The 24,221-nt window shown below is 37.7% G+C and overlaps 1 protein-coding gene across 1 annotated transcript; it reads left to right on the top strand.

Annotated features, from left to right (window-relative positions):
- The first annotated feature begins 7,297 nt into the window (after window positions 1-7,297).
- On the top strand, window positions 7,298-15,593 carry LOC131689739 (SET domain-containing protein SmydA-8-like). The gene is made up of 7 exons (XM_058975033.1): window positions 7,298-7,451; window positions 7,585-7,716; window positions 7,775-8,327; window positions 8,387-8,538; window positions 8,595-8,689; window positions 14,724-15,046; window positions 15,184-15,593. Exons 1-7 carry the CDS (start codon window positions 7,399-7,401, stop codon window positions 15,436-15,438), a joined length of 1,563 nt encoding a protein of 520 aa, XP_058831016.1. The 5' UTR covers window positions 7,298-7,398; the 3' UTR covers window positions 15,439-15,593.
- Window positions 15,594-24,221: the final 8,628 nt, after the last annotated feature.

Genomic DNA, 24,221 nt, shown 5'->3' with positions numbered 1-24,221 from the left:
GGCGGAAAGCGTGGGTAGTATGGGTAGTACTACCCACTCGAAAATAACCGAGTAGGTAATTACCGACTCGAAATTTTGAACCATTTCAAAAAAATTAGATGTGCAACGCATGTATCTCGCACTGCATACATTTGAAAACATCAATGTACCACAATTCCATTTGCATAAACGAACGTGATTTAATGTGAATGTAATGTAGCCGTGTGCGTTGCGAAAAGGGAAGAAATCCTTACTAATGGACCCCTCATCCTATGCTTACTACCCACTCGGGCGTAAAGTGTTTCGCCGCCCCTGATTGGGTGAGGTGTTTTGCTCTCCTAAAAGGTTACAGAAAGCTAAATCAAAACAGAAGACACATTAACCCAGGTCGCAACTAGTTTTTCTTACGATGAGTACCTGGAAAATATCGAGAACAGTAAAATGACTAAATTGAAGGAAAAGGAAAAAAAGAAAACAACGACAAATCAAGAGAAATCTCCAAGCTGATAGAAAGGCTGTATGATAAGAAATCTATTCTGCAATAAATTCTGTAAGTTTTCACTCAAATTTTATTATTTACAACAGTATCCAGCTTTTTACGTGCCATAATGGCGGTCTAAATTGTTCAGTTTGTAATACGTTTAATGGTCCTTTTTTGACAATAGGTTGAAAGAATCGAACTCTGACAAAGCCAAATAAATGGTAGCCGATAGAACGCAATGCAGTCATATATCATGGAACACTATTGACATGTGATAACGACGTTAGCCGCGAGGCAAAAAGGGGTGCTGCTGCAGCGAATAAAACTTTCCATAGTTTACGTAGTCAGCTAAAGTCCCACAATCTGAGGACGCACACAAAACTTGCTCTATATAAATCGCTGATACTTGCTGTTGCTATAGGCTAAGAGGCGTGGACGTTGAAGGAAGCAGGCTATTATTGGCTTGGTGTGTTTGATCACATTGCAAGTATACAAACATGTTTATTTTGGAAGGTTGATAAAATACGGCAGATTGCAGTGAGCTGGACATGTTATGCGAATGCCGGAATAGAGACAGCTAAAGTTATGCTCAGCAGAGAATCTTGGAGAGAGATGCTCATGCGGTGGGCGTTTAAGAATACTGGCGGCCCATGACTAAGTAACCGGAAATCGATCTATATGATTCAGAGTACCTGGATTGTTCAGCCACGATAATGATGATGAAGTGTGCTGGTCAATCTAAAGTGACAACGTCATTTTGATCCTTCTAAGCGCTGCATAGTCTATTCCGTGTATCCTTTGAAAATATCCAATCCACGTTCGCATTTCTGAAACCTTATTTAATTAAGCTTTTGTATATATTTGTTTGATTTTTATCAAAATTTTCGTCTCCTTCGTGCAATGATAAGTCAGGAATTTTACGCTTATCATTTGATCCACATTTTTCGACACTCTTTTCGGAGTTGCGATCCTGCGAGCCATCAGAAACTATAAAGACTCGGATAGATCTAATCTGTGCGGAAAAAATGGAGAGAAGGTCACATTGCAAGACTTTACAAAGCAACCGAGACACAGGGCGCGTGAGGAATTTGTACAGTAAACGACATGTTTTAGAAAAAAATAAACCAGTTAACTCTATTTGTGATTAATGTGCCATGGTTTATTTTCTGTCTTAATACATAAACGGGAATTATAAGTCCCTCGGCATGATACTGTACCTTGATGTGGTCCGGGGGCTTTTCCACCAAAGCAGTATTACAGTGATTATATCACAGAAACTTGGGATACGAATATTTTCTTTTTAGTTAAGCTACATTGTGATCAATTTTAGTACTTAACTTGGCGACCTTTATTATCCACTGCCATGGTCAAATAATATACAATGTGGGTTTAGGGCCCAATTCTTTCTGCAAGCAAATTTCTTATTCTCTCATATACACTATCAATCTCTCATTCCAAACGTACAAACGTGGCCTACACGATAACACAAACCTGGTCACAAATACGAACACCCGCGTTCTCGCCAATATTCAAACATCCCGATTGATTAGGTGAACGTTGGAACCTAAGCTCGCGTAATCATGAATCGGTCACGTCCGGAAGTCTCCGCCCTTGATCCTAGCAGCCCAAATTCATGCCTTTAGTTGGACCAATAGAAATAAAAACTAGATAAGACGTCCACGCGCGGTCATTGAAGAATACGCGAACATGCGAATGGCCACACGCTTACAAAAATAATGTGTCCACGCGAAGTTACATACTAGCACACGCGACAAAAACGTCCACATACAAACGATCGAGTCCTTCGCGATCATCCACGCACGACCACACTCACGATCTCGTAAAAAGTATAACACCCCGGTGACTAAGTGAATGGTTTAGCACTTTTAAATTAACAATCCCGGTCTCGAGAGTGAACCTCCAAATGCCCGTGTTCGCGCGATCATGCATCGGTTTCGTCCGGAATCCCCTATTCTAGGCCCTAGTAGCATAAGTCCAATGCCGTCAGGTGGACCAATCAAAAATATAATGCTCATATTCACTAAACTACATAAAAATCGAATGTATACACACAAAGTCACATACACACGACAAACAAATATAAAAATGCTTGAGCCCTTCGCGACCATCCACGCAACCTATACTCGCGCTCTTCCAGACATTATAACATCTCGGTGATAATATGAACGTCTCAGCACTTGTAATCACTCAAATGCAGTCTTAAGCGTGAACCTACAGTCCCCCGCTCTCGCGCATTCATGAGTCGTTCACGTCCTGAAGTCTCTATCCTCGATTCCAGAAGTCTAGGTCCATACCTTAATTGAATCAATTAGCTCTACAGCTCCAGTAAGACAACTCTCGAAAAAAATCGGCACATTATTAATACTCAATAACAATACTAACTCTTCTTTTTATTTTATTTTTATTTATTTTCGGTCTCATGCGTTATATTCTTGTGATGACCTTTTCGAGCTCATACATCCAAGAAGAGCAACATTGCTGCCAACAATGATTCTTCTCTGCCATCAGACGTCGCCAGGTTTTAGAACAATGGAGATGTATTCTCATACTCGATGGAATCAGATAAGTAGGAACGATCAACAAACTGCAAGTAGTACACGTTTCTTATTTTAACAAATACAATAATATTCGTATTAAAATATTATTTACAGGCTCCACATATATCTCAACACAAACAAATACACAAATGCTTGACAGGTGACTGGGCCAAGTGCATTCACTCGTAGGATCTATCATTTCGATGATCGCCTCGATTCCACGAAACCAGTGCACAAGTAAACTGAGCTAGTCTCATCTGGTGAATGCATGTAACCTGGAAACCCCAAACACGACAGGACGAGACGGACAGACTGGACTCGACGAGGCCTAGTTCAGAGTTTTTGGGCATTCTGCAATGCACGGTTAGTGACCTAAAAAAGAAACATTCGGCATGTTATTTTTCCTTTTATTACTATATCTTAAGTTAGGTTCATACTCATACTCACTAACACAATCAATTGCATATTCTCTCATATACACTCACATCCAAAACGCACAAACGCCCCTAACTTTCGCGATAACACAAACCTGGTCAAAACGCGAACTTACATTACAATTTCAATCATCCACACACACCTACGCTCGCAATTTCGCCAACATTAAAACACCCCCTTACTTAAGTGAACTTTTCAGCACCTATAACTTTAAAACCGCGGTCGCAAGCATTAACCCACCACTCGCGCGATCATAGACCGGCTACGTTCGGAATTCTCTACTCTCAACTCATGCCTTCACTTGGACCAATCAAGAATGATGCTCATATTCGCCAGACAACACGTTCCTCTACCATACACTAAAAATTAATTATTATATTCACGGTCCGCGCGCGATCGTTCAAGAATACACGTGAATACACGTGGCCACACGAATCTAAAATCGAATCTATGCACGCAAAGTTAGAGACACGCTAGCATTCAAATGCTCGAGCCTTTGGCGATCACACTATTACACAATTAGTAAACGCCCCTGCTAACCCAGACAGATATGCACTCCTGGACTCGAACGCTAAAAACCACACCTTCCACGCATACACCACCCAGGACTGAACATTAGATTCATACATACAAAGCAACAAGTTATAATTACAGGTATTCGTCTGGCAACCGGGGGAAGTACATCTCAAACGCAGAACTTATCATTTCAATGATGGCCTTGGATCTGCGTTGCCTGTGTTCAAGGCACCATAGCTTTGTCCGTCAGGTCAAGGATGTATGAAACCCGCTAGCCACCACCCTCGGCCCTAGCTGCCCATAAAGGGATAAAAAAAAATACATAAACGGGAATTATAAGCATAATAACATTCAGTTTCAGCAATAGAAGATCAGCGGGTTGGATTTCAGACTTGGACGGCCTTCATCAGGAAGTATATTGGGATGTAACGCCGAGTGGTCCTGCATGAGCCGGCAGGAATTCCTTCACTCGATTTCGTAGTACAGCCCAGCTGCGGATCGGCAACGCCAAGTTTTGCAGTTATGCGTGTTATGATTGTTCTGTAGGTCTCGTGTTTGTTAACTCATTCGACAGGGATGTTTCGTTTAACCTTGAAGTCGCATCAAACCATAGATTATGTACGGTACAGGCGGAGGAGCATGATAATACAAAGAAAGGAAGCAGTTAAATAGGTATATTGAAGGTTTCCAGGAAGGTGTATACAAGGGACATATAGAAAAGATCGTGACTTGCCGAACTGGGGGATTGCGTGATCTTTCTCCTACCCGAATGGAACCCAATAGTTAAAATCTGGCGGAACAATGCTCGGTGCATGCCCAGACTATATGTTCGATATCATGATAACAGTCGCCACAAGCGCAGATATCGCTATTCACGAACCCAATACGTCGGAAATGAGCGTCTAACGTGTAATGATTGGACATGAGCCGAGACATCACAGGAATGAAATTCCGACCCACACCCATTCCTCTAAACCAAGGCTTCGTCGATACCTTCGGGATGATAGAATGTAGCCACCGTCCTAATTTTATATTGCTCGACGATGTCTGCCAACTTTCTAACGTCTCCTGACGAGAGATATTGAAAAATTCATCAAAGCAGATTGGTCTTTCGTAAATGTCACCTCCAAAAGCGCCCCCCTTAGCTGAAGAGTCCGCTTCTTCATTATCTGGTATGGAGCAATGCCATGGAACCCAAACTAAAGTAGTCTTGTACTATTTTACAGATACAGCACCCGTGAGCTCCCAGAAAACATGGAATTTGCTTTCTACTTTACATCGAATGGAGAGGCTCTATTGAGCTAAGGCTGTCCGAAATAATAAAGTAATGATTGGTGGGCATAGTATCAATAATTACAAGGGTATACTGAATAGCAGCAAGTTCTGCGAAGTAAACTGAAACAGGGTTATTGAGTTTGAATGTGCCGGTCAGGTTCTGATTGAATATACCGAAGCCAGTGGAGCCCTTGACGCTTGACCCGACGGTGTAAAACATCTCGTTGTAGTCAACTTCTCGAAAATTACTATGACAGATGCTTGATATCACTTGCGGACGTATGTGATCCGGGATTCTTCGAATCTCGTCTTTTATGGATGTGTCAAAGCATACAGTTGAATCAGAAGCATGAGGGAGATTAACACGGTTGGGGTAATATGAAGAAGGATTGATATTTTGTGACATATAATCGAAGTACAAGGACATAAATCGGCTTTGAGAATTGAGCGTGACAAGCCGCTCGATATTTACAATTACTAACAAGTTCAAGATGTCGCATCGAATAAGTAACCGATATGAATAATTCCAAATCACTTTTCAGCGGAAAGACGCCTGCCAGCACTTCTAGGCTCATCGTATTGGTCGAATGCATGCAACCCAAAGCGATGCGCAAACAACAATGGATTCGCTCCAGTTTGATCAAATGTATGTTCGCGGCGGAGCGAAAACACAAACACTCGTACTCCATAACCGGCAATATCGTTTTGTGGTACATCCTGATCAGGTCTCCTGGGTGGGCACCTCACCATGCTCCGGTTATTGCAAGGAGAAAGTTAATCCTTTGTTGGCACTTTCAGATACCTAATGTGACATCCCCAGGTAGCTTTAGAGTCGAACCATACCCCGAGATATTTGAATGTTGAAACCTAAGCAATAATTTGACCCATTATTTAAAACTGTAGTTGCGCTGGTCTACGCTTCTTTCAAAATATGATTAGCACAGTTTTCGCCGTAAAGATTCCGATACTCAGCTGGATGGTCCAAGCAGACATATTATCCAGGGTGTTTTGCAATGGTCCCGGCAAATCGACAACTTTGGGACCTGTAATAGAGACCACACCGTTATTTGAAAGCTGCCTTAGTATCCAGTAATTGACAAGACATTCGTCAATGTTATTCATGTAAAAATTGTAGAGTAGTAGGCTTAGACATGAGTCTTGGGGAAACCCCCCACTGAAAAAACTAGAAACGTTAACATCATGTGGAAAACACTTAAATTGGTTCAATTGTAAAACACATGAAAAGGATACGTTTGCCAATTGAATATCTAATAGAGTGTGGACCATATGATTTTCAAGTGAAATTCTTGCGAACATTATGTGAAAATCACATTAACATCATAAGAAATACCATTGACTAAGATTTACAAATGAATTACACGTGAATATCAATTAGTTTTACCTATAGATTTAATAGGTAGAAGAATCGGCGAAATCAATTGTTTTACATATGGATATGCACTATATGTTTTTCACATAAATGTCATGTGGAAAGTTCATACTATGCGACTCAACAGTATGGCAACCAAAATTCAATGGTAAAACATATCGTATTCATGTGAAAGTAGTATGGATATAATTTGAAATAGCACATGAACTGCGTTTTAATAGATTTTCATGTGAAATTCGAAGGGAAATCATTTGATTTGTTTTTAAACATGCAAGTGCACTTGAAAATGATGGTAAATTTCCTTTGGTTTTATAGTGTGATTTTTTATCGGTGCCCTAATTCGTGATATCTATAAATTGCCGTGCAAAAAATGCATGTGTTTTTTAGAGAACAAATTTGATATCAGTGAAAGACCATGCTGGTGCAGTTTCTCAGAAAGAATATTGATGGCTTCCTATAGAGCCAACAACTCGACGTAACGCAGGTTTTTTCGCAATCGACAGTAATTGTACGGCTTGTGGGACACCCTTTCTACGAAGGAGCGGGCATGCACTCAATCAAATATTTAAGCACATAGGCGTACAACTACCCAGGTTCTGTATGTAAATAGATCAGCTGGGTTTCCTAAAACATGCGCGTACTGTCGGAGTTCGCATGCGCAGCGTGATGAAAGAAATGGATCTTGTAAAACCTGTGACGTGATCTAGTTTTATAGGTTTACTTCCATTGGTATCGAATTGTGTTCGATCGTATTATCGTTGATAATGTCGGGATTTGAGCAAAATTTTCAGGTTCTACATTCTGAAGAGCTTGGACGGTAAGTGAAACCCAGCACCACTTTCGCGCAAATGATTTCGTGATGCTACGATATATAGTATAGTGTCATAAATCTATTATTACAATTATGCGGTTAGTGTGCCAACACTTTAATACGTGTCGTTTTTTTTCAGATTCGTAGTTGCCAAGCGCGATATTCCTAGCGGAGAGCAGATCTTACTGGAAAACCCGTATGTCACTGGACCGTATTATGATGCTGATATTAGCTGTTTGAACTGTTTCAAGGAATCGTGTTGTACATGCAGGTGTCGTTTTTTTGACATTAACAAAGCATTTCGCAGTACAAACTTGTAAATATTTTAGCAAATGTGGAAAGGCTCCACTCTGCTACGATTGTCATGGTCATGATGACGTGGAGTGCGATTTCTATCGAAAATCGAACTTAGACAAAAATTTCATCTACAATCACTTCAGCGTGATCACCCCGGTGCGATGTCTGCTGTTGTATCGAATTGACCAGGACCGGTACAATGAGATGATGCGTATGGAAGCATATTTGGAGGAACGTCGCGGAACGGAGATTTGGGATGTTCATGAGAAATGCGTTGTAAAACCTCTTCTAGAAAATGGGATTTTCGAAAATTTTGGAGATCTTGAAGTTACAGGAGAGTTGATTCAACGGATCTGTGGCATCCTTGACATGAACACTTTCGAGCTCCGTGGCAATGATGACAGCCCAGGAATGCAGTTGCATAACCTGGCTCGGGGGTTATTTCCTAAAACCGCGCTTATGACGCACAGCTGTATTCCCAATACACTGCTGTCGATTGATGGATCTTCTAATGTTCGAGTGTACACGACCGTTCCAGTAAAAATGGGCGAAATTCTTCACAACAGCTACACTAGAAGTTTACTTGTATGTGGATTATCGGTAGAAAACGTATTTAACTATAATTAACCTTGGCCTGATTCTAGGGAACATACGATCGGCAAATACAACTTAGAGAAGGGAGGCACTTTACGTGTTATTGCAAGCGATGCAGAGATCCAACGGAACTGGGAACACATTTGAGTTCCATACGATGTACGGAATGTGCTGATGGACTGTGCTCCTTCTACCCGGACAAGTTAGTTCAAATGACCGGTTATATTACACAACTTTTGGTTATTTTATACTTTATAGCCCCAGGTGGGAATGCAACAAATGCCGGCAGTTCTTGAAACGAGAGTATGTCAATGAAATTTTATGTGCCGCTCGAAGTGAAATAATTGATTGCTGTAAGTAATGTACTCTATATTCAAAAACCGTAGCGGCCGTTTAAGGTTGGACAGAGAAAGGGTAAAAATCGAAAACGAAAAAAGCAGTTTTTTTCCACACCGTGTGTCAGATCTTCATAAATCAATCAGCAGTACTGGAACAACATTCTACATACGCTGATTGATTTTTATGAAGATCTGACATACGGTGTGGAAAAAACTGTTTTTTTCGTTTGCGAATTTTGCGCATTCTCTGTCCAACCTTAAATTAAGGATATATGAAGCGTTGTCTATGATAACCTTCACAAATTTAATATTTTTATTACAACTTTTTTATGACTTTTTTATTTTTTCTATGAGAATAATGTTCGCTATTGAACATTTATGACCACAGGACTTCATTAATCCTCTTAACCACGTCACTCTTACCAAATCACCCAATCCCCTTCAAACGGAAATGGTCGATACAGTTTTGTTTGGCTTCAAGATTAGAAATGATTTGTTGATTAATTTATTCATCAAGAGGTTACACAACTAGGGTGACCAACGTAATTTGGACCCGTACATATTTTGGACCCTGTAATGTATTTGCCTCCTGCACTGCCATTTGTTTGGTTTGATGCAACAATTACATTCTTTGTGTTGTCTATTAAGTTTCAATATCATTAGTTCATCTCTAATTGTTTAAAATTAAACAGAATCTACAGTTTTAAAAAATATCACCGAAAACGTTTCCTATTTCAACGATAACCAAGAGGAACCGGTGGAAGTGATAGATTTTCAAATTGGATTTAAATGTACAGTTGTAACATTTTTTATTGATTTCATTAGTTTGTCTGATTTGGTATACATAATGTTACGTGTTTGAAAAGGTTATTAATATTCCCCGTTTGCATGTATGTGTTGGGAGCTAAGCCTTACTTGAAAAAAAAAAGATTAACGGATAGCATCAGGACTGGAACCGACAAACATCTACTCGTTCAAATGCCTATTTAGGGGAGACCGGGGCTAGTTGGCGGTGTTTTCAGTTTTCAACTTTTACCGCTTTGATGTAGGTAGATCTTGCAAAATAGAACACGCGGCATGAAAGAGCAGACTGTTGGCAACATCTTTGATTTTTTTGAAAGTGTTTGATGCATTGTCTCCTTTTTTAGAGACAAAAATATGTGACGCGGAAAACCCGGCCCCGGGGTAAGTTGGCGGTATGTGAGGATATGCCAAAAACTAAGCAATCAAATGGAGATTCAATTACCTCAAGGGTCCTTTTGGAACGTGCTGAATGTGTTTTCGAGAAAACTGTATATTAACCGACATTTGCTATTATATTTCAGTTTCAATACCCCAGCATTTTTACTTTGACGCTTACTCCCTATTGAAAAGCAAATTTTCGAAATTCTTTATTCAATTGGCCAGAATAAATGTCTCCTACATTGGCGCGATACACAAGAAAAAGAATTTCTTACTTTGGAGTGAATTCCAGAAATAAAATTTTTTGATGACTTTTTTACACTGTAAATAGTACCGCCAACTTGCCCCGCGTGCAACACCGCCAACTTACCCCAACCGCATATTTTATTAAAAACTATTTTAAAAATAACTTTTGTTTGTGGATAGATGTAATATCTCTACGGATATTGAAAGCTCCTTTCACGTGCTATCGAAAAATATAATTATTCGGGAAATAGATTGAAAATCACCCTAAATACCGCAAAGTATTTAAAATTTAGAAAATTTACTTGGTATGCTCGAAAACACAATATCGCCCACAATTTCAACAAAACAAAATGTTTTGCAACAAAAACACATCGGATAATGTGTTTCACATTACTTGAGGTACACAACGAGAGGCAACGCTTTATGTTTAAAAGAAACGGAGAAAAGGGGCTTCCGCCAACTTACCCCAACCGCCAACTAGCCCCGGGCTCCCTTACTCCCTAGGCCATAACGATATATGGGGACCTATTCTCACAGTCACGTCACTTGGTGACTAGAAGAAAATTTTCTTCTAGTCACTAGGTGACGTGACTGTGAGAATAGGGTCCATGATAAGTAGTCGTTCGATTGAGTTCTACAAACTTCTCATCATTGCAGCAGCGCACAGAGGAGTAACTAGAACAAATTCTTGGCCAATAACCAAAATATTTTTTTTTCGATTTTTAAATTAGTTATATTTTTTTTACATACCTAAAAGCATACTGCATAATGTGGCAAAATAAAGAGTATGTCAAAAATTGCTAAAGAATTTTTGCATGGATGCGAAATAGTGATATTTTAAGGGGTTTTTAATCATTTTTTGTTATGTATCCAGCAAAATCGCTTTCATATGATGATGACTGTGTTAAATAAGACAATATTATAACAAACGTAGTTGAATATAACTATTTGTATAACCTCAGCTTAAAAATAACTGAAAAAACAGTGTATCTGTATATTGGACCGGCATTAAAAAAAAACCTTTTTTTAACATTTTATTCCAAATTTGAATGTGAAAAAATTACATGATGCGGCACGATCCGGCAATGTTGCTGAAACAACATTACAAAACAAGATTCTGGCTATCTAAGAAACATTAAATCTCTTCCGATCTTGTCCGATCCACAAATTCCAAGCGATTTGAAAATATTGATATTTATACTAATTTGAGGTACGCCGAAATGCTGTAGGGCCAAATACTATGTTTAATAAAATGTATCTCTATGAATATGTGCACAGGCATCCCTTTTCTTCTTGCTTTTCCACTGACCAACTGCTCATGCAACGGGAAAAACAAATGTATTCACAAGGATCACCTCAAAAATACTAGTATTCGGAAGGATATAGAAAATTGACCCCTGCACTGGTAGGTGGATAGATGCCAAATTCTCCCAAAAACTAGTTATTGTCTATTTTTAGTTCATATTAAGGTAAAATAACAGCAATAGCCGCAATAAATAGTTTTGGCCAGGATTCGACCTCAGTTGCTCCTCTGTGCAGCGATCACAAGTGAGACAGCATTGAGACGTTGATATGTGTTATTCAAGTCATCGCTGCATTGTGTAGCCAACAGCTTATAGCTATGTGGTATGATATTGTATTGCACAAGTATGAGGTTGGTTGAACACAAGATGGAGATAAAGGTGGGAGCATTTGACACTTTTGAGTGTATTAGATTTAAACTTGCAAAATTAAGCATGGCGGCCCTTGAAGTTAACATAAACATCCGAACGAGCCTTCTGATTCTTTGGCGCACGATGAAAAGTGAGAAAAGGCCGAGCTTCACCTCGGATCTACCGATTAGAACTCTTAGGAACACTTTTTACCTCGAAAAAACCGAATAAATCAACTATGACCGAACCGAAACAAAACTTATAGTAACAAAAAGGCCCACGTCACTTGTTTGTGCTTTTATTCCTTATATCCTCTTGTTTTTTCGGCTTCGTCGAAGAAAAATGACAACTGCACTCTCACACAGAAAAAAATGTGCACACCTGTATCCGTCTTGGGTTGAACACTATTGAATCATTTGGGAGCTTTTCGCTCACAGTTTGAGAGCGAATAAAACAAATGCCTATACGCTCCTAGACATTCATTTTGGGTGGAGTAATATTCGTGTGATCTTTATGAAACCGATTACGGAAATCTTGATATGTAACTGTCCAGCAGTAATGCATTTGCGTATCCGGATTTTTGGTTCTCCATACATAGGTGAATCTATATACAGTGAGCTAACACTCAAAAATATGCTGTTTTCCTAACCTAGTGTGGTAAAGAGCTATATGCTTTATGAGTAGGGTTCAATACTCCTTTGGGTGTTAACAGGTAGTCTTTTCAATAAAGTTATTTTAACTGACATTTTCCATTATATTTCAGTCTCAATACACCGGCCTTTTGACTTCGACGCGTACTTCATATTCAAAAGTAAATCTTCGAAATTCTTCAGTTGATTGGCCGAAATAAATGTCCCCTGCGTTGTCGGGGTACACATGAAAGAGATTGTTTCACTTTGGGGTGAATTCGAGAAATAGAAATATTTGGCCCCTTTTAAAAATAGCAGAAACAGGATAATAAATTTTGGAAGAATCCATTGGAATTTGAGTTGTATGATACCTAACAAACTGTTATGTTTATTTCCAATGATTGGAAACATTCATAAACACCGAAAAAACTGATTTTTTAAAACATCCGGCCCAAACTTATTGAACTTAGATTAGTTTTAAATTAACAGCTCTTAGTGCAATCAAAATACTCCAGGTATATGCGAGAGATTACCTAGCCATCTTTTACTAAAAAGGCTGATCAATTCTTAATCTGGAAAATAATTCACATGATGAAAAAAATCTTGATGCACACTGACAGAAAAATGAAATCTAGCAAGACAAAACTAATAACGACTTGAACTTACCTTCACTAAGGTCAATTCAATAATTTGAAATCTAAAGTTTATTAGAAATATTACTGGCTTCTTTAAAGATAGTATTCAACTTTCCACACAGAAGCAACCGAATATAGCTTTTGAACGGTGAGTTCTAGTGACTTGGTGTTTTCGGAAAAGTTGTTCATCAAATAATAGTTCTCAAGTTGTAAATTAATCAATCTACAAAATGTGTCATTTTGCTAATATCATAACTCAAGCAAAAATCGCAACCCTTTCCGGAACCCGTTCGGAATCCTGAATGGATTCAGTATGGATTCCAGCTCAAAGGAACAAACGATTCCAACTCAATCGGTCGCTGTATTTGACCTGGAATCCATACTGAATCCACTCAGAATTCCAAACCCGCGGTTCCGGAATAGTTTGACTGGGTAGAGATATAATAATGTCAGCCATTTTGAAACGTCTATGTGAGTCGCTGTCAATTCAGTCGAACTCAGACACTGAACGAAATGACGACAGTAGCGCACCTGGTTAGGATATCCCAACTACATTCGAAAATGTCTTTGATTTTTACACAACTTTAAAGCTGGAGTTGGACGTCTGTTCTCTGTGTTAAAATAAATTGTGTTGAAATGCGTGTAGGGGAAATTTGGTACTACTGCAAAGTGCTTTTTCACTCTGCTTGATTTCGTAAAATTTTAGCTTTTAGTAAATATTACCTTAACTACAACATATTTAATTCTACGAAATTATAACACCATGGTTCAACTCATTGAGGAGAATAAATTAGTATCTCTAATATCTAAAGTCATACAAGGTTGTAAAGAATAAAATACTCCAAAATAAAAGTTACTGCAACTGTAAATCATCAAAATAAAAAATTATAATGTATCTGCAGTCTTTTTTCATTGCACTGTAGGCCGAAGATATCAAACTTTTACGGCCTACTGGCTTCGAAATACAGGGTAATTGAAGAAAATTAACTTAACAACAGATGATATAACTTTGAAAACATATATAAATTTTTCTAAGCGGTCTTTTTTCAACCAATTTCCAATTTTTTAAGTGTTCTGGAAAGAAGAAGGAATGACCTTCCAAACGGTATGCTATGTTATGTTCTTTGTTAAAAATATTAAGCGGTTTGGGACAATAATATAAAACTAACCATTTTTTGCGATTTTTTAAATAAAAAATATGAAAATTGCTCGTCATTTTTATTAAGAAGTGTCTTTATTTCAATGAAAATTTAGAAAGAAAATTTAGTTCAGCATCCCACGACCTATTTATCATCAAAATGGGATAAAAAATGGCAGCTTTTAATTTTCTTTTCCAAATTAGATACTTGTTCAGAAGATTGAAGATTCGCTGTCACTTGCGCGATTTTTAATATTTTACTGTGAAAATTTAGGAAATAGTGGTCAAATGTTGGTTTAAAGTAGGAAAATTTACCGAATAGACTAACACTCTCGGTATAGCTGAAAAATACCAAAAATATTATGTTTCGCATAGGGCGAAAGGGTATGCCTCAAGGTTTGAATTTGATTGAATGAAAGTAGTTAACAAAATTTCACAAGATACTTATGGACAATTTTCAACATACAAAAAATTGTTAAGAACGTGGCGTTGTTTCTCTAATGTCAGCTGTATCTAAAAAATACCAGGAACAGAACGTGGCTTAATAACTCTATTGTCCTTTTGTAGCTCCCGAAATCCGAGACCTGGAGAAAGTAATCAGCAAACATTCGCGAACTCTGAATCCGTGTCACGCACTGGTACTGGAGGCAAAGCAAACTCTGGTCGGTGAGCTGCGTAACATTTACATGTCACTGGATCCGGCTAATGTACCAAAGCAGGTGTTGAAGCGAAAATTTGAGCTATGTGACGAGATTCTTCGTATAGTACGGATTCTGGAGCCCGGGGTTTCCAGACTAGCGGGAATCGCAATGTATGAGTACCACGTAGCTCTAGTGCAGCTGTCACGAAGAAATTTCGACACAACGGAAATCAAATCACACGAATTACTGGTACGTATCACTATGTTTTACACCAATGCTAAAGCCGTTCAATAATTTTAACTGACATTCACATACACGGATAAGCATTATGGTGAGCGGTAGCTTGCAATATAAAATAATTAACAATAGTTTTTTTGTTCTATTAGGACAACCTAATCAAAGCAGAGATCGAACTGAAACAGGCAATCAGTATGCTGTTGTTTGAAGATGCATCGACTCCAGAGGGTCAACTCGCAAAGCGAGCCATGCGAGAACTAAAAGCTCTACGCGAGGAAATTGCAGAGGTTCGTGCAATGATTGAGGATGAAAATTTGGACATGCAGGATCAGTATCGTAATCGGAGCAATGTTAATGCAAACAACAATTATAATAAGAAAAAAAAGTATACTAAACGACGCTAGTAGCTTCACGAACCAATTATGTAGATAAGGTAATGTAGAACTTTTAATTACTTATTAGAATTGTACAATAATGTTTCTTTTTCTTATTGATTGACTCGGCATTATTTTTTAATTTGAGCATGTCTACCAATAAACGATACAATACCAGCCCCTTACGAGCATCTTGTCATTTTTGAGATGGGATATATTGTTATTGGAGCATAGTTAAGGGGTAATCCTTTTCTCTTTTATTCTAGACCTAACAAGTTCAGTATTTCCGATCTTATGGTCTTAGTAATAAATTGCTTACTTATACGGTAAAAATCTTCACGTTGAAGAAAAGTCAATTACTGTTGAATTTACACTACTCGCTCAACATTTCAATTCGATGTGTATGAAGCACCCTGATATTGAGATATTTTGACGCAGATGTATGCGTCATAATGTCCGGGATTATGTGATCATAAAAACCTAAAATAAAATTCAGGACATTATAACGCACATCAGTTTTCATAATGTCATAATGTCCCGTACATTATGACGGACCATCCTTCGGACTTTATGACACAGTGCTGCTTTCCTTATGATCTATCATATTATAGGTGACCCCTTTAACTGAAATCAATATAATAGGTACTTACGCTCTAGATTGCTCCGGAAATGTTAGTTTTCCACTTTTTTGTTCTGATAACTGAGCATTTTTTTGTAGTCGATTAAAGACTTTACTATCCTCGCATTTTTGAAAATTTCAATTCAAAATGGAACCACTAAAATTCAATAGATTAGAACAGTGGTGAGAATTTAACAGATATTCATTTCAATGTCAAGATTATTTCCATTAAGTACACCCAAAACTATGCCGTAATACCTTTACGGCAATAAGAGGAAAATGCTCTAATATCAAGAACCCTTTGTTTATATCGAAAATTGTTGAAAATTTCTAGACATACACTGTCATAGTTGGTTAATCGTATATCAATAGCAGCGCTTCGGATCTTCTTAAAATGTATATCATTTCGCTTATCAATGTATTGCGCATCATGCAAAATGAACATAACCAATGTGGAGAGAGATGGGTTTAATTTTTTACCACACGACAGGTTTTCGTATTTTCAGATCGGCTCACACTCGGTCAGCTTTGAAACACAGTCGAAGACCGAATCGAAATAGTGGTGAAGTGTTTCGTTCCGTGTTGAGTTAGAATCACTTTTCTATCACGACATCAAGGTAGCGATTGGACAAAATATAAACAGTCCTTCGAGTACGGGAAGCAAGGCCTACGGTTTGGATCCACGTATTCGAACCGATGGTCGATGCAGCTGACGTAGTCGTATAGATAGAACTCCCCTTCTTTTTGTTTTATCGGATTGATGATTGATCCCCCTAACAGTGAGTTACGAAATTTATTTTATTCAATAATTCAGACAGACAAATGCTTACTTCAGCAAAGTAGTATAGAAACTCGTTACAAATATTTTACCTGAAACTTCAACTCTATCTTTTAAGCTTACTGAGATATGGGGGATTATTTTCGAAAGGTCCCTTAAAACAGTTTTTTCATCATAAGTTTTCTTCCAGATTTTTTCCGTTATGTAAATGTTCTAGAACATTGTTTGGCCTGTTAAACTGCATTAATTTGCCGAAGATGGAAACTTGCTATCGCTAGTATGTGTGGAGATATTCAAGTTTTTTGTTTAAAAATAGCCACTTGGTAAATAAATAAAAGTGCAAAAAAGCATAACAAATTCTGGAAAATCAGATCTACCCAAAGCGTCCCTCTATGGAAATACTCGAGTTGAAGTTTGTCTCATACTTGCGATAACAAGTTTCCGTCTTCGGTAAATTTATGCAGTTTAACATTCCAAACAACGTTCTATAGGTTTAAGAAAATGCTTGCAAGTAATCGTAGTAAGCGATGAAACTGAAATATAAAATATACGCAAAAAAACTTTGTAACTTAAATTCTCTTGGGAAAGTGTGATATACTAGTTAAATTATTAGATAAGGGGTCATCCATAAATGACGTAGCATTTTTCGAGTGATTTTTAACACCCCTCCCTCCCATCGTTGCATTTCGTCGCAAACCTCTAAATACCCCCTTGGTATTTACGTAGCTTGACGGTAACCCCCCTTGTCCAAGTAAAAAAAATTAAAAGAAATAAAACACGATGTTAGTTAGATGAAACGGGTAAGGTTGTCGTGACATTGGGTCAACCCCTATTCCCCTTTAAAAAAGGTACGTAGCATGAATCCATACCCCCCTGTCGTCACACATCATCACAAAATACAAAACTCCGCTCTCCCCCATATATTGCTGCGTCATTTATGGATGGTCCCTAAGAGAATATAGATTGCATGAAATTAACCTGACAATGTAATGCAATTATTTGTGTTTGTACTATTTGTCCGTATTTATGATTGTTTGGTAATCGGTGACCATATGTCCATTTTATCTAATATTGGAGCTACTTTACGCCAAGCTTTACTTAAGTCTATATTACACAATCTGTATATTCGATCTAAAATTTAATCATATTTTAGGATTTGCAAAGCAGATTTATATTAGCGTACTAGTTTGACTGCTTCGGAAAATATCAGTAATCAATAGTTTTCAAGTTGAGTAGTGTAGTTGCAATTGAGCAAACATTTAAAAACGCTATCGTTTCTAGAAGTATTTAAACTATCTGCATTGAAGCAATTTGTTGTGGAATGACAGAAAGATTATCGGGGAATAGTTCTGCAGTGTAGGCGAATGACCTTATGGTTAAAACCTTACCTTGCCTTGTGCTTTGTCTGAAGAACAAAGGGAACCGTTACTATTATTCTATCAAGATGACTGAGTCTCGACAACAAAATGTGATTCTTCGGGCCAACACGGTGGCCATCGACTTCCGGTCTTTCCGCTTAAGACCGAGTATTGGTGATGTGGAAAATTTACTGAAGGAGAAAATGCAGCTTCGGTTTTCAGACGTCAGTTTCATTCAGTTGGAGCACGTCAGACACGCGGTGCTGTCAACGTTCAACAAATTTGCCCAGGCAAAAAGATTCATTTCGCAAAACAATTTGAAACATGTTCTGGATTGTGACACCGCAAAAATCAAGATCCCTGTGTATATGGATAACGGAAACGTGGAAGTTAAATTACATGATTTGGCACCACGTACTTGCAAAGTGGCCATTAAAAGATTCATGTCGTATTTCGGAGAAATGGAATCAATCACGGAGGATACGTGGAGGAACTACTTTCCAGGTATTTCAAATGGTGTTTTTGTGGTGAGAATGCGGCTAGATCAACCCATTCCCTCCTACCTTACCCTGCAGTACACAACAGAAGGGGTGATACCATTATTCAGCGAACTCTATGTACATATCAAGGACAAACTAACACGTGCCAGTTCTGAGAACAAACGGCACATTACGGACAACCCTGCCCAGAAACCGTTAAGAAAAGCTCATCTACAGTAAGAAATACCAACACTCAGTCTCCAACGGTTGCCAAATTTGTGGCTGCTGTTCAAGCAATAATGACAACTGCAAAAGCCGCGTCAAGTACCACAAACTCAACAGCTAATTCTAGCAACGAGGGAGCTACTAGCAATGATGGAGGGTTCACGGTCGTGATCCGAAAGGGAAAGAAGTTAGGAACAACACCTGATCGCGAACATCAAGGCAGTAATCCCGATGATGACCCGGACATGTGCGAAGACGACAAAGATACAAATGACCCCCATGATATAGTTGACGTGAATGCAAGGATTTCCCCGACACGAAAACGGATCTCCGCGCGCAATGGCAAGTCGCGCGTACGGGATCGATCTTAGCATTAATTGTTTATTATTTTTATTGTTTACACCATGTAAATATATAAAAGACCCACGGCTCCGTGAACGCCTTGAGCCGTGCCAAATAAACGAATAAAAAAAGGTCCTCAGTATATTGGAAATAGATATCTCATTAAAGGGATGATCTGACCTGACCATTAAATATAACAGTACCATCCACGTTTCTGTTGGAAAGGCCTTTGCACTCTGGAACATAATTAAAGCTACTTTTAGAAAAATACTAAAACAAGTTTGTCTAATTCATAAGGCTTAATGAAAAAGTATATCATGAAGAGCGTTTTTCTCGGCTTGTTGTTTTTCATTGTAGGACTTATTGACTCTCCAAAACAAGGTTATTGGATGCGTGGTACGCAGTTCTTGAACATACCCTTTTATTTTTACGATCACGACATTCATTTGCATTCACACATAAATAACGAGCATAATCCATAACAATAAATCAAGAAGTTATCATGATTTTGGGAAAAAAAACTTTTTGGCGTAAAGTAGCATCACTGTGACTTTACGCCAATTTTTAGTTAATTTTATCTCATGTTCAATCTTGATCTTCAAAAAGTTCTTTTCGCTGACTTTTGAGGTACTTCTGACATATGTAAAACATCAAATTTAAAATTTGAAGTTGCGTGATCGTAGTTCTTGAGTGTAATGTACAAAACGTTCTATTTTTGGCCTAAAGTAGCCCCCGATGACGGCATTTGTCTATCTGAATTATTAAAGAAAAAAATTTCGTAACACACTATTAGGAGGATTAAGCATCAATCCGATACCTGTGCGTCAAAACTGCTTTCGGATGTTATGGCACAAGAAAGTCTTCGGATGTTATGAGGCATTCTTGCTTTTGGATCTTATGACATACTTTTCTGCGTCATAATGTCCCGGACATTAACACGCTCACTGTTTTGGGACGTTATAACGCAGTATTTGTGCGTCAAAGATGTCCTTTGCGACATAAAAAGAGTGCATCATAACGTCCGGGACATGATGACACACAACGGGAGTGTCATAAGATTCGAAAACGGATGTGTATCATAATGTCCCGGAATTTATGATGCACACTTGTTTCCGGATTGTATGACGTACCCTTTGTGCGTTACAACGGCCCAGACGTTATGACACACCCACTTTTGGGACCTTATGACCTGGGACATTATGACGCTATACCTATTAGACCGGCAACAATTTTGACTTTTTTCGGAACACTGCTAAATCAAACGGTAATTGACTTCACATAGCATTTATCAAATATGAGCTTTTTCCGAAAACTCTAGTTCACTCACAAGAGTTTTAAAGTTTGTATGTGAAAACATATGAAAAATAGACAATAGAAATCATAAATTCAGTACAAAATGCCAGTGTCATCTTGTGCATCCCAAAATCTGCAGATATATAGCTTAAGGCATTAGGATCAACATTGCCGAAGACTGCAAATTGATCAGATTTTACAGTAAAAAGATATTGTCATGTGAAGTTATGTGTTGCCTCTCTTTCTCGCACATGCTTAGAATAGGAATTTTCAAAAAAAAACCGGTTGGTCTTTAAAGTTAAATAACTTTATCGGGGAACCTTCAATCAATATGCAGTCTTCAACAAAGCTGTTCGTTATAAAATAAGCTACGCGATCATGGGCCCTATTCTCACAGTCACGTCACCTAGTGACTAGAACAAAATTTACTCTAGTCACTAGGTGACGTGACTGTGAGAATAGGGCCCCATAAGTTTTGAGATATGCAGAGTTTCTGTGGAATTTTTTATTGGATTTTAAGTTTTTATTTCCGAGTTTCTATATATATATATATATATATATATATATATATATATATATATATATATATATATATATATATATATATATATATATATATATATATATATATATATATATATATATATATATATATATATATATATATATATATATATATATATATATATATATATATTACTATAGAAACTTGAAACCTCTAGTGGGTATTGGAAAAAGCTCATATTTAGCATATGATCTGTGCATCCAATTATCATTTGAATTAGCAGTGTTCCAAAAAAAGTCAAAATTGTTGCCGGTCTAATACCTATGCATCATAATATCCTAAACTATGAGTGCATCGTATCATCCCGGACTTTATGACGCAATGCTTATGCGTCATTATATCCCAATATTAGTGTACATAATAAGATCTCATGTGCGTGATAATGTCCCGAACTTTGTGACGCACCACCTTTCAGACGTTGTGACCTCGGACGTTATGATGCGGACCGATACCGTCCACATACATCAGCGGACTGACACAACGCACCCTCAGCATCTTCAAGCAGGACTATAGCTCCGTAAAATTAACCAGCGGATAGGATCACTTCATAGCAAGGTTAAAGACCCAATTCATACCTTGCAGCGATATAATTTCGTTCAGAAAATTCAATGTGATAGCTGTCTAGATGTTTACATAGGAATGTCAAAGAACTCATTAAAAAGTAGAAAATTTGCTACAAGTTCTTTCCACTGCAACAAATATCCGCAAGGCCTCGCTCAGAGCATAAACAGTGTCAATAGAACACTGCATAGAACACAGGTCCGCATTTAAGAAAACAACAGTAATAGATCGCGCATTCCGCTCATTGTGTCTTTCGTATTTAGAAATGTGTCACATTACTAATATAGCGCATACCATAAATATCCGTTCAGACGTAAACAATCTTAGCGTCATATACGCAGCACTAAGATTTTTTTCGCCTGCGAAAATTCCACTCAACCATACCTTCTCTTTCTGAAATGTTTCCACATTAGCGCTGCAATATCACCTTGTTCACAAAATTACCCATTTTGAACGTCTGCTTAAAGGTGCAACACGCCTTGGGTGAGCGTTTATAATAATTGAACGCTTGATAGTATACGTCGGAAAAAATGTGTTCCGCTTTGACACGGGTTTATCCATATAAAACATTTTCAAAACTCCAAAAGAAGAATATCATTCGATTTATTAGATCACCACGATTCAAATTATGCAAATTGTCACACTACCTCACTGTACTGGGGCACACAACACAACTGCGTGATGAAAAAACTATAGCCACTTTTTCAAAAGCACAATTCCCCTCGGTTAATTGTGTTTTCAACAACTATTTTGCATAATTTGAATAGTTATGATCTAATAAATCAATTGATATTCTTTTTTTTAGAATTTTGAAAAGATTTTATATGGATAAACCGGTGGTAAAGCTGTACACAATTTTTCCTACGCATACTACCAAGCTCTCAAACAAAGTTTCTTGAGCCTTAAACAAAATCGACCATAGCAAAAGAATATTTAACCAGAAGTGTAAATTCACTATTATCGTTGTAAAGTCCTTATTTAGCATGAATAGTTAGTCAAATTTAATGTGTATTGCGCCAGAAGCAAAATCGTTATATTTTATTCCAGTGATTTTAAGGAGGAACGATAACCAGTTTTTGCAAGTTTTTGTACTATATTGTAGTAATTATTAAAAGATAAATTTTTCTGTAGAAATATTCCGTAATATACTATCCCCCGAAGAAAGCGAAAAGAAAACATCGAAACATTGTGATTTAAAACCAAAAAGTCCTCTTAATCCACTGAAGATGAAAAGCCGTAGAAAATTCTAAATAAACAATAATCCAGTCGAACGTCCATAAAATTTAATAAATTTTATTATTTTTTTTAATATTACGTTGTTATAGCGACATTCAATTAACAAGAGACTGGAATATTTCATTAATAAGAGCCATTGTGTTCAAGCAAGAGCAACAATGTTGAATTTAATAACGATACTTTCTGCTCTAAAAATAAGACACTTACGCTGTTCACACAAACACATACGAGACAAACAAACGTAACCTATTGTAAGCAATTCCAACAGAAAAAAAATTCGGAGGGGGTCCGAAATTTCGCTTTTGAAATGTTCATTGTACAATTCGTAATACTTTATTTAATAAAATCAGTTTTGGTGGTCGAATCTGGTGTGGAATGATTTTGAGCTTAGAACGAATTAAAATGGAAACTATTTTTAAACTCCAAACAAATTAAATTTCGGAGGGGGTCCGGACCCCCAAGACCCTCCCCCTGGATCCGCCACTGAATTCCAACAATTCATTCAAAGTACACCTAACGGAAATTATTTCTTATATGTAATCAAACAAACTTAACCAGAGTCCTGCGAAGAAGACAAAATAAATTGTCGAAAAGTTGGACAACATAGACATACGTCGTTTGTGCTGCATTATTTGACTGAACTATTTTACAAAAGAATTTAATAACTTTTTTATTTTTTTGCTTCAAGTTGGGTGCCTATTTCACATGAGTCCTGCAAACTATCCAGCAGTGATATGTATAAGAAATGTCTCATTTCATTGCTAGATAGATTAGTCGGTTTATTTTGCTAGTTCGGTCAGAATTTGGCCTCGGCTGATTTTTCCGTGAACCAGTCGAAATACTGTTATGAGAATAATTTCTAAGATCCAGTATTACTGATAATCTTTCCTCCCACCGTAGAGCATTCAAAATTCACAAATTATATAAATTTGTCTTGTATGCTATGAGTGTTAGCAAAGCAACGATCATGCGGTGATAAATTCATTAGTTCATTCTCCGGAAGAGGGGAAAATATTTCGTTTCATTTATTCGTAGAACGTACATCTAATGTTATTATGAATTCATTTCTCATATGAGTGCAAAACACAATACCTGGTAACTAGAATAAAAGAGAGTTTCGGCAGCTGTGAACAAAATCAGAATAACCGGGTGTTGCGGTGTAACCAATTGAAAAATATTCTCAAAACTTCGGCTTTGACAGAACAATAAAATAAACTAGAAATCATTCTAGAGAAGTGAAATCAGGCCCAATCCTGACAAGAGACGTCTGTCCAAACTCCCGCCAATGCAAGCGCCAGGTGCAGTGCGCAATCGCATTTTTTCGTACTCTTTCGATGCTATGGAAAACAAACACCTG

The sequence above is a fragment of the Topomyia yanbarensis genome, chromosome 3, assembly GCF_030247195.1.
Source record: "Topomyia yanbarensis strain Yona2022 chromosome 3, ASM3024719v1, whole genome shotgun sequence".
Taxonomy (NCBI): Eukaryota; Metazoa; Arthropoda; class Insecta; order Diptera; family Culicidae; genus Topomyia; species Topomyia yanbarensis.
The sequence above is the reverse complement of the archived record's forward strand: the minus strand, read 5'-3'. Positions and strand labels throughout refer to the sequence as shown.